General features: G+C 37.2%; 1 protein-coding gene across 1 annotated transcript in view; it reads left to right on the forward strand.

Moving 5' to 3' along the window:
* The first annotated feature begins 4,733 nt into the window (after nt 1–4,733).
* Nucleotides 4,734–26,993, forward strand: part of LOC139713393 (polycomb protein suz12-A-like) — a 43,219-nt gene continuing 20,959 nt past the window's right edge. Inside the window, exons 1-2 of the mRNA XM_071625128.1 lie at nt 4,734–4,862; nt 24,512–24,558. Of these exons, the coding sequence (XP_071481229.1) occupies nt 4,769–4,862; nt 24,512–24,558 (141 nt within the window). The 5' untranslated portion in view covers nt 4,734–4,768. The remainder of the gene's footprint in view (nt 4,863–24,511; nt 24,559–26,993) is intronic.

Genomic DNA, 26,993 nt, shown 5'->3' on the forward strand with positions numbered 1-26,993 from the left:
ATAGCAAGAGAGTTTCAGATTATTTGCCTAATCTTCATACCCAATTCTGCAAGTATTCATTCACTGGAACATCTGCATCTTCAACACTTATGATACATATAGCTATTAATAAGGCTATTTCTAATCCTAAAGTCAAAGTTGTCTATTAGATAGAGAAATTGAAATGTAGTATAATTCTGCCTTTTTGACTCTAGCTATGAATGATAGGAAGTGCAGTGACTTTAACAAATTCAGGGTTTAAGTGTTCTATGCAAATTTAAAGCAATGCACACCTTTGACACTTAAACCTATATAGGCTGAGAACATTGATGTTCTATTTATTGGTTTTTCAGTTATGACTCATGATACACTACATCTCACTGATAATCCATCCCCTGTTCCAGTTCATTTGGTTTCGCCAAATAGTACTAGGTACTCTACAAGCTATAGCATGTATAGGAAATATAGGTCTAACGTTAGATATCTAGCCATATCATAGCATATTTGAGACTTAGATCTAGTCCAAGATCTAGACTCTTGACCTTTCTTTGTTTGCTCTGTTACTGACACCAATTGTCATCCAGTGATGAAATACATGTACTACTGTCATAGGGGCCTACCAGTATAGTACCTACAATAGGAAAGCCCAGTTCACTTACCAAGGTCAGGAAAACACCGCCTTTTTATTGTTTGCAGACTGATGATACACGTGTTGCCGATCTTCGAAATGTATAATTGCATGCAACAAGTAAAATGTATACAACATATAAATATATGCATGCAATTAACCACACTATGGCCTATGCACCCACTGCATGTACAATTTTGTATCACAGGTATACAGTTTCTTGTACTGTTGTACATGAGCTTGCTCCACATGCATGGTAACACAGTTGAACTGTAGGATGTTGGATACAGTTGTAATTATTTCTGCCACTTGAGGTTTTATGCTACTTATATATAGTATTGTCTGCATTATTGTTTGTATGCAGAACAACTTGAAAGGTTGAGAACACATTTGGATGAAACTTGTATGAAAAGATGATAATAACACAATTACATTTTAAAAACAGATGATAAATATAAATTTTGGTAGTGATCCGGGAATCTTTATGAAATTTTGATGATTTTCATCTTATGGCAGCTAGATGAGATCAATGGAATTGGGAGTTCAAGCTGCATTAATTTGAGGTTTGCATACATGTGCACTAAAGGTAAAGGCATGTGCTCAAGGTATAATGCACTACCACACAGCTGGAAGTTGATGGCATTTAAAAGCAAAAGGCTTTTATATGGGAAATTTGGCAGTTTTTAGCATGTGTGGATGGGTGGAAATGAGCTGCTTGGCAAAGGTCTGCACTGTCTGAGTATGTTTCTAGTGTAGATATTGATAACTCCATTCTTTTGGGGGAGGGAGTGGGATGGGGCATGTGGATATATGTACACACACAATGCTTCTGTTGTCATAACTTCATCTTAATTCAAGAAGTTCCATTTATTACTTTTTATGACACGCTCATTCATACCTCTCCAGACCGTATAGGCCCTTCACACTAAAAAATGGGGGGGGGGGGGGGGTAGCAAAGGTAGGGGATATGTTTGATTACTCTTTGTAAGTGAGATATTTTGTCAGCTTTTATCTTTATTTTTTGCACACCCATAGTGGGGCCTACTTTCCCCCAGCCAAATTTGATCCATGGGTGCTGTTGGCTAAATTAAACCCACGAAGGGGCGTAATGGGCGGTGGTGGGGGGGGGGGGGGGGTGAGGGGATCTGGCAACCCCTTTCCCAACCAGATATCGTGTCAGTTTTTATATTTTCATTATGTACACCCATAGTACTTTCATTGGACCAAGTTTGGTGCATGGGCTGCGTGGGGTAAATTACACCCGCCAGGGGGGGCCCAGGGGGGGACGGTCTGGCAACCCCTTTCCCAACCAGATATTTTGTCAGTTTTTATATTTTTATTATGTACACCCCTAGGCCATTCTTTTAGACCAGGTTTGGTCCATGGGCTCCATGGGGTAAATTACACCCGCCGGGGGCCATTTTGGAGGGGTCCCTGGGGGACGACCCCGCCCTCAGGTATCAGGCTGACGCCCAGTTTTGTAATGAGGGGGGTGGCCCCAGTAACTTTGAGGGGTCAAACCTTTTGGGCTTGATGGGGTAAATTGACCAGCAGCCAGCTCCTGGTCTAACAGTAAGAGTTGTGATTGTACCACGCTACATATAACCCGACAAGGGACTCACAAATCACGCTCTCAGTAAGAGTTGTGATTGTACCACGCTACATAACCCGACAAGGGACTCACAAATCACGCTCTTACAATAGTGTATGTAGCCATGTACACACACACACACACAGTGAAAATTCCCTTAAAAATGCCATTTCTACTTTACATTTAATTCCCTTTCCTTGCTTCTGTATGTCCCTCCCCTTTAGTCTATTTGTCTATAATGATTTGTTGGTATCAATAGCACCTTGATTTATTTGTTAAGTGAATAGCATAGATTGTAAAACGTGAACAATTTACGATAATTAACCTGTTCGATGCTGAAATTCTGAAATCCCTACAGACTTAACACAGAGGCCACAAGAATCCCGTTATAGAGAACAGATTAACGATGAGAACATAATCCCTCATCATCTTGCCCGCATCAGCGCATATACTTCAAGGCGACAACAAGAGCAACAAGACAAGTGTCTTAATGATATCAGAAATATAACTGACAACAGCAACTGCAACAAATAAATATAAGCCCCTACCACTCCTCCAAAACGTACACAATAAGAAATTCACACACACACACACACACACACACACACACACACACAGAGGGAGAGAGAGAGAGAGAGTATAGGGGGAGGGAGCATAACATTGACTATATTCATCAAGGCAGAACCGGAATCTCCATGATCACATCAGTCAACTGCTTGCAAATCATACACTTCAGACCATTGAGATCATGCAACTTGAATTTCCCATTCTGTCATTTTTTTTTCAATTTTACTACTTTTGATAACGAAATAATGTTGTATAAACGTAAGGAGGCTAACTGACGTGGTATACACTCTAAATAAAAAAAAAATACCGGGTCAGAACTGACCCGGAACTGGGTCCTTTGGGGTCACACACTGTTCCGGGTTAAAAATGACTTGGAATTTGGTCATGAAGACCCGGAATGGGGTCACCCTGACCCAATCATAACTCTGGATTGGGTCATACCTGACCCCATTCCTTGTCATTTCTGACCCGGAACGGTGTGTGACCCCAACGGACCCAGTTCCGGGTCAGTTCTGACCCGGATTTTTTAGAGTGTATAAGCAAATGTTTCGTGTTCTGCAAATCATCAACCGATCATGTGCCATTTTTGTGTATGATTATAATCATAAAAATCTGATAATTTGGGGTAAATTTCTATTTAAGAAAGAGACCTTTGAAATCCACCTGAAGGTATTTCAATGATATAGGTCATGACGACATGCACGAGGCAATTTGTGATGTCATCTGATATCTGTCCGACTGTGCAGAAAAAAAAATGAGCGCACTTTAATAGATACATGTGCCATTCATTTTTTTTCGAGCGATAAGCACCCCTAACCGTATGCCTCATGCCTGCTGCTTAAATAGTTGTTACAGCTCCTCAATGATTATACTTTGATGCCCCAAAGGACAGTAGTATTCTTCTTGATCCGACATGAGGAGAAAGTTAAGATGTAGCATGGATCAAAAAGAGACTTATGAGGCAATAAGACATTATAGACCTAGTCCCCTATTTTTGTTTCTTTCCACTGAAAAAAAAAAGATCAACTAAAACCAATTACGAAAGTCGCATTCATAACATCATAACTTCTTCTCTTTCAATCATGGTTTAGTTAGGCCTATATGCACCTATATGTGTCTGTCACCAGTATCATTGACTTTTGTTCCGTAAACACCGTGCGAAACGTAAGATTCCGTAAGTCCAATATTTCATTATCCTATATATTTCAAGGACACACCTATCTCGTTCTCTGTGTTTGATGATCTTTGGCTACACTGCTTTCTGTCAACTTAAAGATGGAGCTACGAGACGCCCAGACTTACTCCTGACCACCGTTATGACCACGTGCTACTAGTACAGTTTGTACTACTAGTAACTCCCAATTAATGACATTGAGATCGACATAACATACTCCGCCACCATCATCCCCATAAAAGACAGGTGGGAGGGGTGGGGGTGAAATGAGAGAGAAGAAAGAAATAAAGCAACGACAAAATCAAAAAAGAAAAGAAAAGAAAGAGGTAAAGCTGGACACGCCTAACAAAAAACAAAAACATGAATGAACATAAGCTAGCATACAAGCGAAGCGATGTGAGGATACGAGTACAACGCTTTTCTCATGTTTTTTTTTTTCTTTTCCACGATGAATTCAGTCACTTGTTGTCATACCTGTAGGGAGTAGAGAAAACTGCGCGGAGGAATCCCCACTTTTTTTTTCTTTTTTACGAAGTCATTGTCGACATCATGACTCTGCAGACGTAATATGGTTGAACTGCAAAATATGAATATGAATGACGTGCAATGAGTTGTATAACATAGACTACCAGTATAAATTACTTATTGCTAACTTGAAGTTGTAGATGACATAAAAAAAGAACAAAAGTCATGTTTCAAAAAGTCATGAATGACGCAAAATCAAACGTACGTCCCACCATGCAATGCGTACGAACCCGCGGCAAAGTGTGATTGCTGGCTGCTAGTCTACTGCCCTGAGAGCACGCAAGACGGGGCTAAATTTGCGATAATGGCTCCCCATAAGCACTCGAGGGCTAGTCCAAGGAGACCGAAATTGGAACAGCTTAAAGCGGATCATGAACTTTTTTTGCTAGCATTTGAGAGTAAGTTCATATTCATTTTTATTTTCGAAATTTCTATCGACCTTGTGTGCCGAGAATTGGCTGATCGCGTTGTGTGCATGTGGTAAAGTGTGCAGTGAATGGACCGAGCGGTACCGGCTTTGTTATTGAAGCGTCTATGGGCTCATCATGACTTGTATTCGTGCGTGTAGGACTAGGGAGTTCAAAGAGAAGCCAACTGCAGCTGTGACCGCACGGCATTGATGTGTGGTAGCAAATGCATTTTCGTGTCAATGATATTATGTTGGTTCAAGAAAATTATGTTCTGTGTATTTATATGGAAAATAAGGGTTCAGATTTGAAAGTTGAATGTTCCTATAATTAGCTTAGTTTGTTCCTACGCTGCGAAATTGTTGGTGATCTTGTGAAGAACCCAGAATGAATCACCAAGCAAAGAGCGTTTGTGAGTCATGCTTGAGTTTCGGCGGTAGAAGTTAGCAAGTTCGCATCGGCAAACTCGAACGAGGAGTCTGACTCATGTATTTCAATCATGATTCATGTTTCTCCCCCAAGATGTTGTGTTTCTCCCACATAGAATCTAACCATTTGAATCTCAGCCCATCCCTTACATAGTACAAAATATTAAATTACTGTATTATGCTGATTGTTTCCTGTCGCAGTGCAGATTTAACATGAATCAATAATAAAGAGTCAATGTGTTTGTGTTTGTGATTCTATTTAGAATCTGTTGATGTTGATTTATGTGAACACCTACATTCGATTTTGAATTTTTTTTTTTCATAATCCTGATATTCTTGTATTAGATTTACTGCAGTATTACTGTAACCTTGAATTATTTGTGCATGTGTGTTGTTGAAAATGCAGTTCTAGCAGTATGTTTAATATCGGTTCCTAAATTGTATTAATCTTTTTAATAACTCATTCACCCAAGACACAATTTGTCTTAAACATTCTTATTATATGATTCAGATGAAATGGTTTTAGAAAAATGATATCTTCAAATTTGTGCAATGTTTTTCATTTAATAAGATCTGGTTAAGAGTTTAATAACTAAGTTAAAATGGTACCTTGTGAAAATGCTTTACAATTCAAATCAAAGTATGGTTAACCCAGATTTGAGTTCATCATTGTTTTTATTCCAATTTGTGTGGAGTAACAGTTTTTATGTACTGTACCTTGATATCTAACTGACAGAACTTTGGTATGGGAAGAATATACTGGATTTTCTCCTTTTTCCAGTCTTAACAAGAGTATTCAGATGATTCCATTGTATTCTAAAGATCATGACAAATATTCACAACATAACATCAATCAACTTTTGCAATCGAAGTCTGACAAAAGATTGTTTTTGCACAGAAATGTGTGTGTGTGTGTGTGTGTGTATGTGTTTGTAGACTTTCTATTAAGAACTATGCTAAAAAATATAATGAAAGATATATTTAGGTTCACATCAAATGAAAGAGAGCATATTGCAGACCCTTTGTCAGAAACCACCATGAATTCTACAATGTGTTTGCCATCGAGTAATCTGTAATTTTTAATAATTTCAGAGTAGATGTGATAGATGCCACGTTGAGTAAAGTGCATGTGTCTCAATCATTGATTATTGGAATGGCGAATCTTCTGTGATATACGGGACATCATTTAATGTGATGGTTTTCATGTATGATACAATTTACAAAATTGTAAGATTTACCAAGTTTACCCCATTGCTTACAGGAACCATACCCCATGTACTAATGCTTTTCCGAGGGAAAATTGTGATATTTTAGAGTCAGAGGGATAAATACAGCCTTTCCTCTCAAGGTAATAAGAAGTATTAATCGTGAATTCAGATGAACGACTAATGATAAAATGATGAAATCAAAGTAACCCATGATTTTTTGCTTGGATACATCCCATGTCTGTGAAGACTTTTTCCAAATGATTTGCTATCAAACTAGACCAAATATGCTTAGTCACAGTTTCTGAGCAAGGTACAAACCAGGTGGTAACTCCTGCACAGTTTAATAGCATATTTATTCATGTAGGAGCAGGAAGGGTTGATGTTTGAACTGAAGGATCTCCTGAATGGCAAGATAGAAAAGGTGGATGTGGTTTACTGTGTTAATTTGTGGTAGATGTATGAGGTACAAATGTATCTATAGAGTAATGTTTGTATGATAAGCAGCAATTATTTAATGTAAAGTTGGGAGTCACTATTTAAGTAAGTCTTCAAACTGTATTCAAGTCGCACTTACAGAAATTCTCATTTACAGAGTGATTTTTGCTTTGTTTAACTCATGTACAATCATTAATGTGGAGTTATAGTTCACTGTGAACATTAAGTGTGATCTTGGAGATTTGAGAATTGACTCTGTGACATGATAATTCTTCAGTATAGAGTTTACATGGTACATAGTACTAGACCAGCCTGATTTATCAACAAGCATATTGGCTGTGGATAATGTAGGCAGAATGTAGAAGAGTATTTTAGAGAAGAGATTCAAAACAGTAATAGAATTAGCCTGTAATATGCCAACAATAGTGTGTCAGAGTGTTATGCCCAAACTACACTACCATTGTACATGTACATGGTATACACATTATGAGAGTTACATAAAAACTGTCAAAATTGTCTATAGCTGAAAACATCCCCTTAGTTTGGAGTGTGACCATGGTGCATTTGCCCATGACTAGCTATTCCTAAGTAAAGTAGTATGATGACTTATATAAGTCCTGTAATGGTGCCAGACAAAGAATAAAACATAGCCAGGATTCATGGTAATTTCAGGTAATGTGTTCAGTGCTTTCAAACTAAAAATATCTAAATTCATCTAAATTCATGGATTAAGTATTATGGGGAATAAAATATTTTGAAACTAGGAAAGCACTTGGAGAGCAAAGACCTCCACCAAGCAGATCATTTCTACCCATATTGTGATTTGCACCCCCCCCCCAAAAAAAAAAAACACCAAACAAACAACAAAACAAAACATGATCTGACATTTGTGTAACAGTAACAGAGCGTGGTCTGGATCCCTACCCAAATGTAATAATTTGTTCATTGTGTCATTATCACCTTTTCCTGAAAATTAAATCAAATGTCTATTCATAACTTTTTGAGTTCCCTTGTAAATGGACAAACAGATGAACAAACAACCATTGGCAAAACCATAACCTCCTTGACAAAGGTAATTCAAATGTGATAATTTTCTTGATGGATATTATTCTGGTCATGATTTGAAACAAATGCTGTTTGAGGCAAGTTTTTTATTGACAAAATTGCTTAAAATCATTTCTAGGTATTGGTTTGAGAATAAGTTAAGAGACTTATTTATCTATTTGTCTGTATTCATATAATTTTTCTTTAGCTAGTAAAGAGGAGATGGGGAGGGGAGTATTAAAGCCATTACCTCTAGGCAGCATTCAAAGAACTTTTGATTTTTCTTGCCTGTTGGTTTGTAGCACTTGGTATATGAAAAATATGACATGATATTTCCCCATATTTACTATCTTGATTGAGTATTTCACTTTAGTAGTGAAAGCTCCCAAATTGATAAATTGCTTCTTTCTATGTATGTCTTTTTTGTTCTATTTGCCACAACATTTTTTTTTTTGTTTTGTCAGGAAAGTGTAAATCCTTTGCCCATGTTGGCAAGAACATTTAATGTATGATTTGTGTTGTTCATCAGAGCATAAAATCAGAGCGAGAACCTACAGGTGATGGAGAGAGAAACAAAAATCAGGGCCTGATTAATACATGACAAGAAAGTGATTTATCTCTTGACTCTTGGGACATTCCTTTTGTTGTCTGTTTCAAAATGCAGGGATTTGGTACTTCAGCAGGTATTGGTTAGTATTGTTGTTGTTATTTAATGGGTAGTTTTTGACCATGTGTGTTATCTTTTTTTGTGAAGTCTCCTCAACATTGACCGTAGCTTTGGGATTGCCATCAATATGATTTCTCATTTCATTGTACTTTGGCATCTGACTAATTTGTGAATACTGGTGTGACAAAATCCCCAAAGGTAATCAGATCTATTAGCGATCATGGTTGGCTTTCACTGAGTAGGTGGATAGAGAAATTCATCTGCCCACAGTTGGCTCTGACCACAACCAAGGGCAAGTAGAGTTACAAGTAGTGGCCCAAAATGATGTCACTGATTGTCAGAAAGCATTTTTAGCCCCATAAAAATTTTTTAGCTCTCTGACTGACAGATTTCATTTTCCCTCTGCTGCTCTGGTAAGTTTAGCACATAAACAGTCAGAGCTGATAAATCAGATATTTTCCTGATCACATGAGTAGCTATACAAGTAAGTTATCCACAGAAATAGGATGAACAAAGAGAACAGCAACACATAAACAAAATGTGAAATCCCAAGAGCAAAGTGGACACATGATATGTTTCTTTATATACCATTGGTACTGAAAATATACATGCATCTTGTTTACAACATTCTCCCACTGCATGTACTGCCTATTTCCTGCAGTTTGGGTGTTTGGCATTCAGTTTGCTGTTCTCTAGCCTACAGTTAAAGGGAGCTTACAATGTATTTCTGATCAGTGGGCTCTGTTCATGAATAGGCCCACCAATACTATAACCAAGGCACCTTCTTGCTGACACTCACAGCAGCTGAAATACTGGTCCTGCATTAATGAATGGGAAGATGAGAAGCATAGATTTCCCCCTCCCCCTCTCCCCCTCCCCAAACTTCTTAGCATTAACAGCTCCTTCCATGTAGGATGTTACATGTTAGGTATTGCTGAATGTGGAAAAGCAAAAGAAAAAAGTATACATATTATGGTGGGGCACATGTTTCAAAAGCCAATTTGTGCTTAGAGGAAACCAAAACCCAATGAAAAATGTGGATTGAGTGAAAGCAGCGACATTAGTAGAACACATCAGTGAAAGTTTGAGGAAAATTGGACAATCGATGTAAAAGTTATGCATTTTTAAATAAATTATTTATCATTTGCAGTTGAAACAAAAAACAAACAAACAAACCCAGCTTTAGTGCTTCAGAATAGTTCTAGAATGTGAGTTTAGTATCCATAGAAACAACCAATTTAAAAATGTTAATCAGTATAATCAATGTTAAGTACTGTTAGGTATTCAAAAATGTGAATAATAGTTATAAGAAATTTGTTTCTAGATAAGTCATCTACAGTTATGGTTAATTAAGAAAAATAGTGATATCTCTTTAGATTTTAGGCTTTATTGCAAAATTTGTATTGGTAGGATGTTTTGTGATATACCTGACCTACACATGCATCCAATGTGATAACTCAAACAATTCTTAAATCACTGCTCCCAATGGTAAACAATACCTTTAAAGTTTTGGTGTTGGAACTGCTGAATGAGGAGACTACTAGAGGTTATGACGTCATGTGTGGACAACAATATAAAGAAAATAGAGAGAAAATTCAACATGCTTTCACTTTTCTAGCATAATGAAAGAGCACTTGACTATTACGACAGCTTTCAGAAAGCAGGGGGAATAATTACTACCCTTAACATACAATGTATGTCAGTATCAAGTTGATGGAATACATGTGTAATTTTCATGAAAAATGAATTTTTGTGGAATTCCCTTTATATCTTTATATCGTTATCCACACACAACGTCATATTAAACCTCTAGTAGTCTTCTCATCCAGCGGTTCCAACACTGAAACTGTAAAAATCCATTACTTTGCATTGATTGTACGATATTCCTCAAACTTTTAATGATGTGTTCTACTAATATTGCTGCTTTCACTCAATCCATACTTCTCTTTGGGTTTTGGTTTCCTTTAATAAGCAGTTGCATATTTTATGGGGTACTGTATTAGTACAATGAGTGTGTTTATTGTCACTTATCACATCCATTTGCAAAATTTGCAAATTAATGTTGATGTCTACAATCAAGAGAACTTGGACACAAAATAATAAGGGGAAAGATAGATGTGGAGCATGTTTGTTCTGGTTTCTCTTGGACATTGCATTTGTGTGATAAAATTTTCCCTACATCAAAGACTGAAGAAATTTAGCAAGATTATTACTTGATATCTCATTTTACATAATTTTGCAATGCATCATGGTACATGGTGATGTGAGTGCACCATAAATTCATGCTTTTTAGCTAAGCCTGCATAATGTAAAAATAGTCATTTCCTGCCTTTGAATGTTGATCAGCAAATCTCTTCTCTGAGTAACATGAACAGGACTCGGGCAGCAACTGCACCAGCAGCCACAGTAAAAACGAATTCTCTTATCAATGCGAAATTTGAAGAAACAATAGAAGAGGACACCAAAAATTGCAGAGTCAGTGTTGAGAGGGTGATTGGAAAATTCTTCACCTACGTACAGTGTTGTTGGATTCCCCATGTAAAAGACTCTACTGCATTTTGCTTTTAGGTGCATTCCCTGGTTCAAGGAGCAGCTACATTCATTCTAAGTGCTGCTTCATCATCGCCCAGTTTTACCAGTTGATTGTTTGTTTGTTACCAATCTTATCTAACTGCTATGGTCTCTTTGGCAAATCAGAACCATGCTAGCAGAGCTGTCAAGTCCCCTGATTCTGCAGTAAGCTTACTGAGAACTTAAATCTCTTGTAATATTAGGGAATAAAAGCCCTACAAGCTTGTATACATGTAACATGTAACACACAAGTATCACCCTAGTTGACCATAAGGAAACCTTCCTTGGCAGCCCTAAGGAACCTGTAGTGTACAGTGTAGCTCCCTCACAGTAACCCTGCTACTGAAATCCAGCTTACAGCTGGGCCACGATTTCTCCTAATTCAGCCAGTAATAATATTTTATACAGTGTATTCTGACTCTCACTATATGGACTGGTACAGAGAAATTATGAAGATGAACCTTTTGTCATTATTCATGATAACTGAATTTATCATCATTTGCAGATTTGTATAAACAAAATGAGTTTCAAATTGTGGGCAAGCATTCTAGTATAAACCTGTTTTTCTTCTTTCTTCTAAATCTCACTTGATGAGAATGCTTTTCACTGAGAAAAAAACGGAAAGAAAAAAGATGCACTGTTGAATCTTGTTTAAACCCTGATGCTTCACACCTGCTTTCAGTTATATTGATACATGTAAAATGAGTTAATTTCCTTTTTGGATGAACATTATTAGTTGGAAAACTGGGCTGACCTTACCTACTATTTCAACTTTTAAAAGGCTGTGCAACATGCAGTCATTACTGATATATTTTTAAAACATGAACTAAGTGCCCAAGCTGTATGGCTTCTTAGAAGACAAGAGTTAGAAGAGAAGAGAGAGGGGAAGAGAGAGGGAAAAATTAATGCATCACAGTATTAAATTTGCAGACTATGACATATAATGCCTTAATAGCTGCGTAGAATCTATCTCAGTCCACACGCCTATCTCGCAGAAGTTTATGAGCTTGTAATAGCTTTATCATCAGAACAGGATGTGGGGTGTGTAATTTTCTTGATTATCACCACTCATGCAAGAGCCTATAGGCAATGACTCCTCAAAAACATGTTACTTCCCCGTCCCTAGAAATTATGCACAGATGATTTGTATAGACAGTTGAAATGTTGACACAAAAATATTCTTAAACAAGCATTAAAGGGGAGTGAACCCCCCCCCCCCCCCCCCCCGGGGGAAGAAAAAAAAATAAACACGTACATTGAATGAATGCAGCAGTATCATACATGTAGAAGAATGTATCCGTGACAGTCTGACAAAAACCAGACAATCCATTCAAAAGTTATCCATTTTTAAAGTTATCCATTGCTGGATGAGAACACTATAACTAAAGTTTGTGACATCATGCATGGAAGATGATATAAAGAGGATTCCACAAAATTTAATTTTCATGAAAAGTACACATTTCTTTGACTTGTTTTTGGTATTTATGTTAAAGGCATAATTTACCATTTGCAGATAAAACAAAAACCCAGCATTGGTGCTTTAAAATAGTTCTAAAATGTGAATTATGGAAAGAAACAACCTCTCTAAAAATTGGAATCAGTACAGTCGATGTTAACTATTGTTGAATACACAAAATGTGAACAATAGTTATAATAAAAATGTTTCCAGACTAAACCGTCTACAGTTATGGTTTAATGAGAAAAATACTGATATTTCCTTATATTTTAGACTTTATTGCAAAAATGTTATTTGGTAGGATGTTTTGTGATACAACAGACCTACACATATGCATCAAATGTGATATCTTAAAATTTTTTTAAATCACTGCTCCCAAAGATAAACAGGACCTGAATTTAGATAAGGAAGTTAATCCCACTGCTTTCTGAAAGAGGTACAAAGTCAAGTGCTCTTTGCAAAAATAATGAGTTTTCTGTACCTTTTCTCTCTAAATTCTATCATTTGTCCGTACATGACACCAAAAAATGTTGTAGTCTACTCGTAGAGCAATGGCAGTGCATCATCAACATTTTTAATTCATAACTTTTGAAATTATTGTCCGATTGTCCGGAAAGTTTTACTAAAAGTAATGTGCTCTACTAATATTGCTGCATCCACTCAGTCCACACATATATTTAGGCTTCATTCTCTTTTAAATGCAAGCTAATTCAACTGAAAATAGGTGGTGTAATATTTCTGTGGAGAAATCAGTGCATTTGTGCATTATTGGTTCAAACTGACCATTGTGTGAAAAACATTTCTGCTTCAAATCAAATGGAATATAAAACTTGTACGAAATGTGGAATGTGGAACGTGAATTAAAAAAAAAAAGAAAAAAGATTAGTGTAATTCAAGGGAGTATCAAGTTTGAATGGGAAGGCACAGATGTTGCAATAAATGGCAGCACAAAGGTGCAATGTAGTTCTCATTATAAACAGACTCAGCAAAACTAAACTTACAGGATTGTACTGATTCATGTTATCTAAGGGAAGATAAAAGGAGATTACAAGGAGATAACAGAGAGGACTGAGCAAGACCACATATAAAGTGAAAACAAGAATCTATTGAAATGGGTGAAATATTCTTGGACAGTGACTGGTTACACATGTACAATGTTATAATCTACCTCACTTTCTGGTAATTTTACACTTCTAAACCCTTTTCTAGTCTCTATTATTCCTTTCACAAATTTTTGTACATCATTTATACCTTTCTATACTTACTCTACATGTATAGTTTTACTCATCAGGATAAACTTTCCCTTTTGAGAACCAATTCAATTCACAATAACTATCTTGGATGTAGCCTCCACCTGTTATACATGTAGTCTTTCCATGTTTCCTCATGTGCAATAAAAGGTGCTGCAGCAGTGTTGTGCTCTACACCAACTGGAACTGTCATTCCTTTTTTTTTCTCTCTTTTTTCATGTTGCCTGCTTCTTCACACTGTCTGTCTCATTTCTCATTTATACTTGTACTGTAAAAGTGGTTTCTTTCGCGTACAGATACTTATGCGGTTTCCATCGGTGCTGACTTTTTCGCGTGTGTTTAAATTCGCGGTCAGCAAAATCTGTGAATTCACAGTCGGCAAAAACTGTTTTATTTTGCACATGAAAACCCAAACTATAATCCAATTATTATTTTACTTATCAAATAGAAATTAAAATTAAATGCAGGATTACCTGAACTCCTGTCTATACCTACATTGCGCAGTATCACTGTGTGTGTGTTGACCATCAATACACTCAATGCACGGAATCGTGTGTGCATGTGCGCAATGGCGTTGTAACAAGCGGCGAGTTCAAAACATTTTCGCATGATGTTAAATTCGCGGTTCAACTTCAAAGCGCGAAAAGCGCGAAAATAAAACCAACGCAAAAGAAACCACTTTTACAGTACCTTGTGTCTTTTCCTCAAGTTTCCTCTTCTCCACTTTCATGACTGATCTTTCTAAGAAAGAGTTTTATAGCTCATAAATGCTTAAAATGGAACAGTCTTCCAAAGCTCATACCTATACGTAGCTATCTCCTATTTTACTCTTTTTTTTTTCTCTCTCCCCTGTCTCCCTGATAGTAACCTGCATTTGCAAAGGAACAAGAAGAAGGAAAAAAAACAACTTGTAAAATTTCTGGGATGCAATTAACAGTAGATACCAGTCTTGGTAGCTTGATTCCCACATTGTGATTATAGGCATCCATGTGTTTTTTCATACTTAGATGTTCTTTCCATTGCAAAAGGGTGTGAGTGGGGAGAGTCTCAAACAACTTTCAGGATTACCAGTCACTGGTATTGTATTACAAACACTGAGGGTGAAAATGACATGTACAGTGTAGTCATTGTATTTTCCAAAGGGTATTGGAAATTTGTAAATGCTGTGAAGAAAAAGAATATTTTAAATTTATTGCAGAGCTGCCAATTCTCCCTGATTCTGCAGGAGTATCCCTGAAAATGTCAAAATCTGTTCATGTCTAAATAAGAGAATATTAAAATCTCCCTGATTTGGGAATAATTTTTGCCCATTGAAATGCATGTAGCACACAGATACACGTATCTCCCTGATTGCTGTGTGGAATCTCCCTGATTTGGATGTGGGAATGTTGGCAGACCTGTTGTTGTGTGCTTTGTTTCAGGACCTTTTAGTTTGTTTTGGATTTTTTTTTTCAGCAAGTGCTTGATAATAAAGACACTGGCTAATATTGCATTGCCTCAATTCAGAAATTGTAAAACTTTGCTGTCTGTACTGTGTAATTAAGTTCAGTGCATGAAGACAAAAAAGTACTCCAGCACACAAAGGTGTTGAGAATTATGTCATTACTTCAGGTGATCTATGAACAAATCTAACCATGCTATTCCCGCATAAAATGTTAAACTGAATGGGATGGGTCTTTGTCTGTGGGATATATTGATGAAAGTGGTGACCTCCGCATGATTTTTAGACTTTTAAGGCCGTGTCACACCTTTCCGGGCAAGCTACGCGGGCTTGTTGCGAGGAGGGATTTTCCAGCACGCAGGAGAATTTTCCGCAGGCGGACAAGAATGTTTGTGAGTTTCGCACTTGTTTCTTACCTTCTAGACGCATGCTACTTACCTTCTACTTGCGTGTATTCCGTGTGACCTGCGTGAGAGCTTTGAAACCGATCTGTTTTGTGTTACAAGTAACTTACGGGTACTGAGAAGTACCTGCGTTGGAGTTGCCTGCGAGGTGCTGCCGGTAAGGGTCTCCTACTGGTGTTCTGCATGTACCTCTGCGAGCGAACCCCCACGACTCACTCGGAACAAGTTTTGAGCATGCTCAAGGCCTTGTCATGCTCAATGCCGCAAGTCAAGCCGCAAGTCAAGTTTTGCGGCTTGACTTGCAGGAAACAACTTTGCTACCCGGAGCTCTCCGCATTTGGTCCGCACCTGACAGTACCTAGCGCGTATCTCGCCTGTAGTTGCTCCGAGGTGCGCACGCAAGTCTGATTTAATCGCAGCCAAGTTTTGAGCATGACCAAAACTTGCTCGGAGAGGTCCACGCAGAACGCCAGTAGGAGGCCTTTAGCAGCAGCACCTCGCAGGCAACTCCCACGCTGGTACTTCGCAGTCCCCGTATGCAGCCAAGATAATGACATTCTGTGGGACTTCTGCCATTCCTTCAGAGGAATTCCTTCACTGAGTTGTCAGCCCTCATGCGCCTGGCACACAGGTCACACAGTATAACCGCAAGTAGAATTTAAGTAGAACGTGTCCAGCAAGTAAGACACATACACTGACTCGCCCAAATCCTTGTCCGCCCTCAGAAATTGTCCGGTATACTGGAAAATCCCTACACGCAACAAGCCCGCGTAGCTTGCTGGGAAAGGTGTGACAGGGCCTAAACATGGTTGTGGGTAAAAAGATTTGCGTGCGCACCTCCGGGCGACTATGGGTGAGATACGTGCTGGGTACTGTCATGTGCAGGTCATCTGCGAGGACCTCCGGGTAGTAAAAATTGCTCTTCGCAAGTGGCATGCAAGGCTTGCCCAGAAAGGGACACGGCCTTTACATGTGAATAACTATAAATTGGTTATACTGGGTACAGAGTTTCAGAATTTATAGTGATTGGGATGAGGAATAGGAATGTTTTCAAAATCTATAACAAATCACAATGAACAAGGATGATGACATGGCAGCCTCACTATAAGAATGCATAAATAGGGGCTCAAGGAAGCAGAACAAAAGAAGAAAGCCTGCATACATTCTACACAGACCAACTTGTAAATCATGTGGTATTGTAATTGAATTACATTGCTACATTTCTGAAGTATGTGAGGCTCCTATGTCATCATTATCGTTCAGTGTAATTTGTTTTGGGTTTTTCAAAGTATTGATTTCTCTGCTCAAGGACCACAATAAATTCCACAAATGTATACATGGAGCTGTACACTGATACATCGTATGTACTCCATGATGTGAAATTATGAAAATCGTCTGGAATGCCCCTTTAAAATCTGGTCACTCACAGAATTTTATCTTCGTGAAGCGAAGGAGAGCACAATCCAAATATGTGTGAATTAAAGGGAATATCTCCCCATAAATTTAAATTTGAAAGGTGTGAGAACATGTCCTTGTAAGAACTCTAGAGAAAAGTCTATCCCATCACAAAAAATGTCCCAAACTGTGAAATATTAATTTCAATAAATCAGCACGCACTAGTGCGCGCTGCAATAGTAACCAGATCTGAAAAAAGTAGCCTCGCCTAGACCATCGGTGTGTGCACGTTTCCTTCGTTCGCCTCCGTCTGCACACAGCTATATCGAATACTGTCTATCGGTATCACCTCATCGAGCCATATGCATCCGCATGAGTAGAGGCTGCCGCGGCTGCCTGGTCAGTGGCCCGGTGCGGCGCGGTAGCACCAACCTAGCTGCGTACGTGGACATTTGCGTGTGTTTGCATGTTTTGAGAGTATCGTAGTACACTGATCGTACAGAAAATTATCGAATTACGCAGTCGAATGCAGTCGATAAGGCCAGAAGACTACTCTTAGATCAAGGCGCATGTAATTTTTGGCATTTTAGAGATTGCTCTATGTCTCTTTATATATTGCTATATCTCTGTATGTGAGTAACGTTGCACTCTTATATTTCATAGGGATATTACCAGTACAATAACCTACAATGTCAGAAAACTAAATTTCTGTGTACAGATACACTTTAAGGGAATGCGGCCATATGATTATTAGATAGTCGAACACATCAGTGAAAGTTTGACAAAAATTGGACAGTCCATTCAAAAGTAAAGTTTTGCTGCTGCCACTGATTGCTGGATGAGAAGACTATGATGCTTCATGATGCCATGTATGGAAATCAATATAAAGAAATTATGAAGAAAATACAATTTTTTTCTCACTTTTCTAGCATAATAAAAGAACATATGATTTACCTCTTTCAGAAAGTAGGTGAAATAATGTTACCTTTAACATGTCAGGAACAAGTTGAGGGAATGTGTGTTCTCTTCACTGAAAGTGAATTTTGGGGGAATTCTCAAATTTTCTTTTTATCACATTCCATATGTGATGTCACAAACTGTTGAAGTCTTCTCATCCATTGACGGCTTCATCAAAAACTGAAAATTCATAACTTCATGTCTCATATGTTCTAATATTGCTGCAGTCACCCAATATGCATGGGTTTCATTTCCCTTTAGTAGCATATTACATGTATCTTTAACTCTAATTCTTCGTTGTAACCTAATATTTAAATGATACAGGGGACTCCTGTTTAAAATGAACTCCTTGGGTCTGACAGTTTTCTTTCATTATATCAAAATTTCATTACAGTTTAACAGCAAAGTATAAAAAGATACAAAGACAGATAATTTGGGGATCTGAATTTTTAGTTTGTTGCAACAATAACTCCTAACTGAATTCATTATTATGGGAGTACACTGTATCATAACCTTTTGGTAGCATGTACAAAATTAATGTAGCACACTGTAGCTCAGGATTTTTTTTTTCATAAGGGAAAAATTTCTAAAGGATGTCTTTCATTGATACAAGTATGTGTTGCAGTTATACAGAAATGGCTAGAAAAATGGACATACTGTGTAGTGTATCCAATGCAAGAATTATGCAACTTTGAGCAGGTTGTAGGAGCAGTGTTTATGATAAACCAGTTGGACATACTGTACACTGTTAGCCTCTGAGCAAAAGAAAAAAGAACATGTGCTACTTCAGGTCTAGGTTTACATGTGCAAAATTGCTGGCATGTTCTATGCAAAGATACATGTAGCATCTTCAATCCACTCTACAATGTGATGAGAATTTTTTTTTTTTTTTTTTATTTCCAGCACAACATTTGGTCTGATTGTTGTTAAAAGTTTCAGTACACCAAAAGTAAGCTTTTGTCCTTCTAGATATATTCAAACATAGCTAATGGAGTGAGGTCAAGTGTATTTAGTACCAATACTGTGGAAAACCTGCATGGTATACTGTATACGCCATATACATTGTATTTAGCGAGTCTAAAGATTTGCGAATCGAGACTTCCCGATGATTTCGCGAGTGGTTAGATTTGTGATCGGGGAGTCCTGTACTGAACAGAGAAATGTACACGTGTACGTCACATTCATATCAGGATCAGAGTCAATATTTTATTTTTTATATAGGTCTTTAATTTCGCGAATAGTAGCTGACTTGCAAAATTCGCGAAAATAAAAACCTCGCAAAATATTCGGTAGGGTGTAGACATAGTTTACCAAGTAGCGTGTATCTGTTGTCAAATGTTGTCCCACATCTTTAAATGAGAAAAGAATGTTCATGCAGTGCTTGTCTATAGTTGGATTCACACAAGTAACATTTCTTATCTTTAAGATTTTAACTCAAAGCTTAACATTTTTGAATGAGGATCCCATGTGATGATTAGACTACAGAACCAGAATAAATACATTACACACAGAACTAGCAATAGACCCTATGTATGTGACAAGACAGTCCACAACATGCACTGGAGGTTGACCCGGAAGCTAAGGGTGAATGAGTTTAGAGAGAGGTCACACTAACTTTTGAGCTTCTCAATTATTGTGTCCACACGAATGGGATCCCCCCGCCCCCTCCCCCTTACTCATTGATAGAGCATACACCCTAAGATTTCTTGTGGTTCTAGTCATCAACTAATATTTAAAAATTGCTAACCTTCAGGTGCATCCACATGGTGCTAAACTGCAAGCTTAGCATCAAAGTTTAAACTTCAAGCTAATTTCTAAGATTAGGAATGTCAGGTGAACCTAACTACTTATTGTTCTGCAGTCTGATTCAACTGCCTTCAACTGTAAGGTCTGAGCAAACATGTGTGATACTCAGTTAGTGGTCACCGTGACAATGAAAATGCTTGTTCCATGCTTATTGCTCGCTTGAAAGGGGTAAACACCTATCACTCTATTTAGTATTAACATCACTTGACCAGGAGGACTTGTGGTTTCTTTCCTCTCTTTTATCTCTCGCACTAATAAAACGTTCTTGGGTCTGTACTGCAATTAAAGGGACTGTACAGTTCCGGTTGAGGTGAGGATTTAGCTTTTAACATTTTGCGAGATATTCAGAAACCACTCTATGAGATGTCAAATAGCATGCAATTCTAAGGGGTATCAAAAGTTTATTTGATGAAAATCGGTTTTGAAATGGCTTAGATATGTATATCCAAAAATAAGGTGAAACAAAGAGATCCTAAGAAAAGGCGTGGCCTGTCACCTTTTATTATTATCACTTTTTGGGATATCTTGGCCATTTGAAAACCAATTTTCATCAAATAAATGTTGAATCCTTCTTAGAATTACATGCTCTTTCATATTTCATAAGAGGTTTCTCATTATCTCACTTAGGAATGTTATAAACCTGAATCCCCACCTCAACCAGTACTGTACAGTCCCTTTAAAACCTGCATTTACAGAAATGATACCAATCGAGTTTTTTCCCTCAGGTTTGTCTGATTGTGTTCATTGCTTGTAAATCTGGACCAGTCAAAACAGAAAATGCAATTCTAGAAACATGGTACTATTGGTTCTACCATAGAAAGTTAAGAAATTTGAGAGGGGATGCACTTAAGTGATTGTAGATGGAAGTGAAAGTCAACATTAAGTGGAATTTCATGAATAGACTTTGATTCAAATTTACATCTTTCAATACTGTATATAGAGAACGGAAGCTTATGTGAACAGGGTCAATATCCATAGACATATACTGAAATTGGAGCTCAGTTTAATGATTCAAACAAAATTATCTGTGAGAGTAACATGTATTTGAAGTTATTCCTTGTCTCTGTTGACTGTGTACCACATTCCATTGTATGGGCTAATTGGGATCCCTGTGGAAAGCCAAGTGGTATTGTGTATGTAGTTCACTTTTATCTTTGAGAAAATACTGAAAATCTGTATTGGACCTAGATTCAGAAACTATTCATGCATTTTTAGAAGAGTCAAGAGATTTGAATCTTACAGAGAGATGTAGAAAAGCCATATCAGTGTAATGACTGTTATTAGTGAGTTCTTACTCAGACGAAGGGTTTTCTTGAAAGGAGACTACACATATTAAAGGACAAGTTCACCTTCATAAACATAAGGATTGAGAGAATGCAACAATATTAGTAGAACACATCAGTGAAAGTTTGAGGAAAATTGGACAATCGATGCAAAAGTTATGAATTTTTAAAATTTTTGTGTTGGAACCGCTGGATGAAGAGACTACTACAGCTTGTGAGTCATATGCGTACAACAGTATAAAGAAAACGTAAAAGAAAATTCAACATATTTTCACTTTTTTCGCATAATAAAAGAGCACTTGACTTGCATCTTTCTAAAGGCAGGGGGAATAATATTACCCATAACATTTGTCGGTAACGAGTCAGGGGAATGTGTACTTTTTTCAAAAGGTGGAATTTTGTGAAATTCTCTTTATATTTTCCTTATATTGTTGTACGCATGTGACATCTAAGTTATTCATACACTGCAGTAGTCTTCTCATCCAGCGGTTACTGCACAAAAACTTCAAAAATTCATAACTTTTGAACGGATTGTCTGATTTTCCTCAAACTTTCAATGGTGTGTTCTACTAATATTGCTACATTCTCTCAATCCTTATGTTTATGAAGGTGAACTTGTCCTTTAAGTTCACTGCCTCGCAACAAAGGCTATCATACATGATTATACATGTAGGTGCATGGCTCAGATCAAGGGTACACTACACAATGTGCAAGTGTGCTTCTGAAAATTCTAAATTAAACTAATGCAATGTTACCAGGACATGAAGTACCATTTTCACTTTTGAAGGCATATATTATAGTAGCTCCAGACAAGGTTTCAGGTTCATTGCTCCAAATTTAGGTATTTTACAGCATTTTTATGGTTAAAAAATGCCCATTTTTCATGATTTTTTGTGTTACATGCAGAACATAGATTTTTGGACACCTTAATTTTTGCTTGTACATTTTGAAATATGAACTGATTTCAAATTTTCAATAAAAATTAAGTATCAAATTACAGAATTCTCATGCTGGTGATTTTTTACATCACTTCTGAATTTCCAACAGCCTTGAGGCAATTTGTATGTCACGTACATAACTTTTGGTGTCCACCAACTCTTTGAAGTTGTTGAGTGAAAAAACTTGTGGAAAACAGTACATATCGTCGCTGGGGCGACAAGACCTCGTATCTACAAAAAGTCAAATGTTCAGGAGAGCCAAAAAACATGGCGGCCAAAGCACTATAGTGAATGGGATAGCCTTTCCTTTGACATGCTGTAGTGACTTCATTTTTAGAGTAAGATAGTTGGGATTTGGCCAGGATATCACTTAACCCATTATTGATCATTAATCCAAAAAAGTCATTTTCACCAAAATTTCAGATACAAGGTCTTGTCACCCCAGCGACGATATTCTTTATGATATTCCCATTCATATGTTTAAATGTATATACATGTAGTATCTTTACTTCAAATTGAATTCACTGCAACATTAAGTGTACTTTTCAATATTTTTACAGTTGATTGACATACTAAATTTTTTGGTGTCCAGGGTTATGTACATATTTGTAACAATATGTATTATTATGTCAACACAATCATATTTTCTTACAAAAGGCAAATACCAGGCAGCTAATGCCTAAGTGCAAACCACTTAAAACATTAGTTATAAATTCTAAACCTATTGTGTCCTTCAAAGTTGGTCTTGAAAGTAGACACCGAGTTATGTATGTGACAGTCATGTACAGAACACACCTTTCAATTCACTATGAAAATTACACATTATGAACTAGTTTCTGCATCTACATAAGTTTTTATATCATAAAACTTACATATGAGTAAATTGGTAAGAAGCAGACTCCAATCTTAGCTAATTGACCCAATATGATGTAACATACATAACATGGACACCAGTGTCCTAGTTATGTATATGTAGGAAACGTGGTAAAATTTGGACTCTACAAGCATCTACAATTTGTTTAAAAGTGTTCATGTCATATTAAAATAATAGATAACACTCCTGATATGAGTGGGTGTATTTGGCAGAAATGAAGTACATTAAGAGATAAGACCATAACATAGGACACCCGAGTTATGTACGTAACATTTTTTATGGACAACGTTTTTTGTTATTGATAGCTGGTTCAGAAGTTTTCATAGAAAATATCAACCTCTGTGCCAGCATTGCTATATACTGCTTCACTGAACAGCATGATATTATAATTTTTGTATCAAATTAAGAAATGAGAAGAAATATTGTACAGTAGAATTTAAAGTGTTACGTACATAACTCGGTGTCCATATATATTTCAGGCAATACCTCCAATGTTTGTTCGAAAAATCTTAATTTTTTAACTGGTTTTGTTTGTTTGTGGGAAAAGTTTCACCACACATTGAAGTATATTTGCAAAAGTGAATTTAAAAACAAGATAAAAGCATAAAGAGGACTCCGAGTTATTGTACGTTACATTTTCTGACCACCAAACATGGCTTGCTGATTGCCAGATGTATATGTTTCGTACTCTAGCACTTACAGTAAATATTTTGCAGTGTTTGGAGATTACAAAAATACTGTAAAACGAGGAATTTTCGCGTGCATTTTAATTTCTCGAATTTCGCGAGCGCCAAGATTCGCGAAATTAAAATGCACGCGAAAGTTCTTGTCTACACTATATACATTGAATGCCAGTGGCAGTTCGCGAAAATTTCATGCCGCAAAAAAGGCCGTCGGCTCCAATTCGCGAAAAATTCATGCCGCGAATATATCATGTTTTACAGTAATGTTACTGAAGTCTGTATGTTAGTTTCAAATTTTTAGGTCAAATGTAACACTTTCAGTCCCTTGATCTGAGCCATGCACATAGCTATCTATTCTGTAAGAAATTTGTGCCAAGTATACTCGGACAGGGGTCTAGATGGGAAATGCATTTTGTAGCAAAATCTGTCCATCCTCAATGAGTTAATGGTTTTATGGTACATGCTAATTGTAAATTCTGCAGATAAGTACCGTATTACTAAGTCGAAGTTCACTCTCTGTGTTTTACATGTGCTGCATAACTTTATAGAAAAGTGGGGCTGTGTGGTCTGTTTTTTGTAGAAGGGCAAGTCAATATTGCATCTCACCAGCTTGAATGATATTTAATACACCAAAGAAAGATATGTGTCTTTATGAATTGGAAAGGCAAGCTGAAAATGTGCTTCAGCATTTTTGACCCATTTCTAGTATTCACGTGTGTCAGAGCTGTATGATTTAGTTTTTATACAAGGTATGTGAAACATTAACGAATATATTTCTCTGTGATACCTTTGAATTTCAGAACCAACCCAAATCTATCGCTTCCTTGCTGCCAGACACAAGATATCGGTAAGTTTGTAATCAAACTTGCTCATCTATGAAAGCACCGTTTGTGTACATGCATGCACATTGTCTGTGACATTTTACCTTGAGGTGTAGTTGATTTCAAGACGCATGTGTCAATTCATTGCTCCATTTCACAGGTAGCATCATTTCATGGGACTGCTCGGTACTGGCATCAAATTGACAGAATTGTCAACTGCCATAAATTATAACTTTGTTGTATCTGAAATCAAACTTAAAGGGATGGTACAGTATTGGTGGAGACGAGAATTGGGCTTTTAACTTTTTGCGAGATACTAAGAAAACACTTATGAAATAGTACAGAGCATACCATTTCAAGAGGAATTCAAAGTTTATTTGATGAAAATCGGGTTTGGAATGACTGAAACATCCAAAAACAAAGTAAAACAAAGCGATCGTAATAAAAGGTGGGTCCCACACTTTATCAGAATCGCTCTGTTTTAGATATCTCAGCCATTCCAAAGCCAATTTTCATCAAATAAACGTTGAATTCCTCATGGAATTACATGCTCTTTCATATTTCATAAGAGGTTTCTCATTATCTCACCAAAAAATGTTAGAAACTTGAAATTAGGTCTCAACCAAAACTATACGATCCGTTTAATTATTATTAAGCTACTACTGTTTTGCAAAATGGAGCCCTGCTACAAAAATACATGATGAAGTGTAAATTTCAATTAGTTTACTAAAATCCTTTCAAGAGGAACTCAGTGTATAGCATGAAAGGACATGCACATTTGTGTATTTTGCCAGCAAAGTCTGAAATTAGGAACCTATGTCTTCATTCTTGTCATGCTCATGGAGTGCTCCTGTATGCAAGTTGTCGCTGTACCAGAAACAACTTCAGAATGAGATTTACAAGTACCCAGTACTGCAGTGCAAACCTGTAAAGTCCAATAGCAAAGTACAATGTATTATTGAGCTGTGATATTTGATTTGACTGTCCCCTTTAAACATTTCGTATGCATTGTGTGCACACATATTGAAGGTTCTTCCCTCCTTCTCTTAAACTTGTTCTCATCTCGTCTCTTCATTCTTTAACATGGCTAATACCTGTCACCCATTTGTAATTCAGACCTAAATTGGCCGTGATAGCTCCTACTCGGGAGTCTGAAATCTGCAAAGCAATGCAACCGCACACTTTCCCAGCCACTCTCACGGCGCTATTCAGTCGGAACTGGAAAACGATGATTTAATCCATTATAACACCTAGTCGCTCTGTTCTTGCTGCAAAATCTTATCTCACATCAGAAAAAATTGAGAGGCTGCATGCTTAATACCCCATCACACACTGACAGTCTTGCTTCAAGTAGTCATGCAAGATTCAACTGCCTGCAAAGGATACTGGTATGAAACCATCAGTGTGAAAACCAGCTTTATGCACCGGGTACGTTAAACACCAGTGATAGTCATCCCGTCCTTTTGGCACGCTGTGCTCTAGGTTCCCATGAGGCGTACTCTCACTGTGAAGCAGGGAGAGTATGTTTGATTGTATTGTAATATTAGCTGCAAACAAAATTACAGAGAGGTGTTTCCTGGTTCAAACATACATGTGATTCAGAGGATTTTCAGATCAATGCCCTTGGAACAAGATTGGCAGAAATCCTGAGGCCTCTACACTGTCTGTTTTGTGTGTATGTGTGTGTGTGTGTGTGTGTGTGTGTGTTTTTTTATTAACCCGTTGAGGATGTACTGATTTTACTATGATACGCATTTCCTAAAGACACCTGCCCGAGTATTCTCTGGACTGGTCTTCAACGGGTTAAAGAATCAAAAGACAAGACAGTCTTCACAGGCAGATATAAATCTGGGGTTCACCATCTCTATACCTAATTAAAAATGCATTTAATTTCTTATAAAGGAATGTTTTTATGCTGTTGTCATTGCCCAAGTAATGATAGAAGTCATAGATATGGAGGACATGTTTTGTTGTTGTTGTTGTTGTTGTTGTTGTTGTTGTTTTCTTTAATTTAAACACCTTAAAATCCCAGAAACCATATTTCTGGAGTTTGGTGCAACTGTATCATTTCATTATAATTTTTACTACATAGTACCTATATCAGTGTTTCATGAGGTAGAATAAAACTTTTTCTGTCTATATAAATCATTCATTGACTGCTTAGTTCAGTTGCAAAATTGATCAACAAGACATATAAACTAATTCTGAAATTGGCAACAGGACTTTGAAGATTAAAGTTGTTGTTTCTCTCTCAAATAGGCAAATTTGTGTGTTCTTCTTTGTGATTTTGTGCAGATTAAACAACCCTAAACCAGTTCCATCTAATATTTTTCCTAAGAAGATAGGCAGTAAAAGTCAGAGTTGCCAACATGATGACTCCAAGATGACAATACCTGCAACAGAACCTCCCAGGACTGCATTGCTTAAAGGAGACCTCCGAATGATTTTCAGACTTTTACAT

The sequence above is a fragment of the Diadema antillarum genome, unplaced genomic scaffold, assembly GCF_040938485.1.
Source record: "Diadema antillarum isolate AM-2024a unplaced genomic scaffold, OU_Dant_1.0 seq00001956_RagTag, whole genome shotgun sequence".
Lineage (NCBI taxonomy): Eukaryota > Metazoa > Echinodermata > Echinoidea > Diadematoida > Diadematidae > Diadema > Diadema antillarum.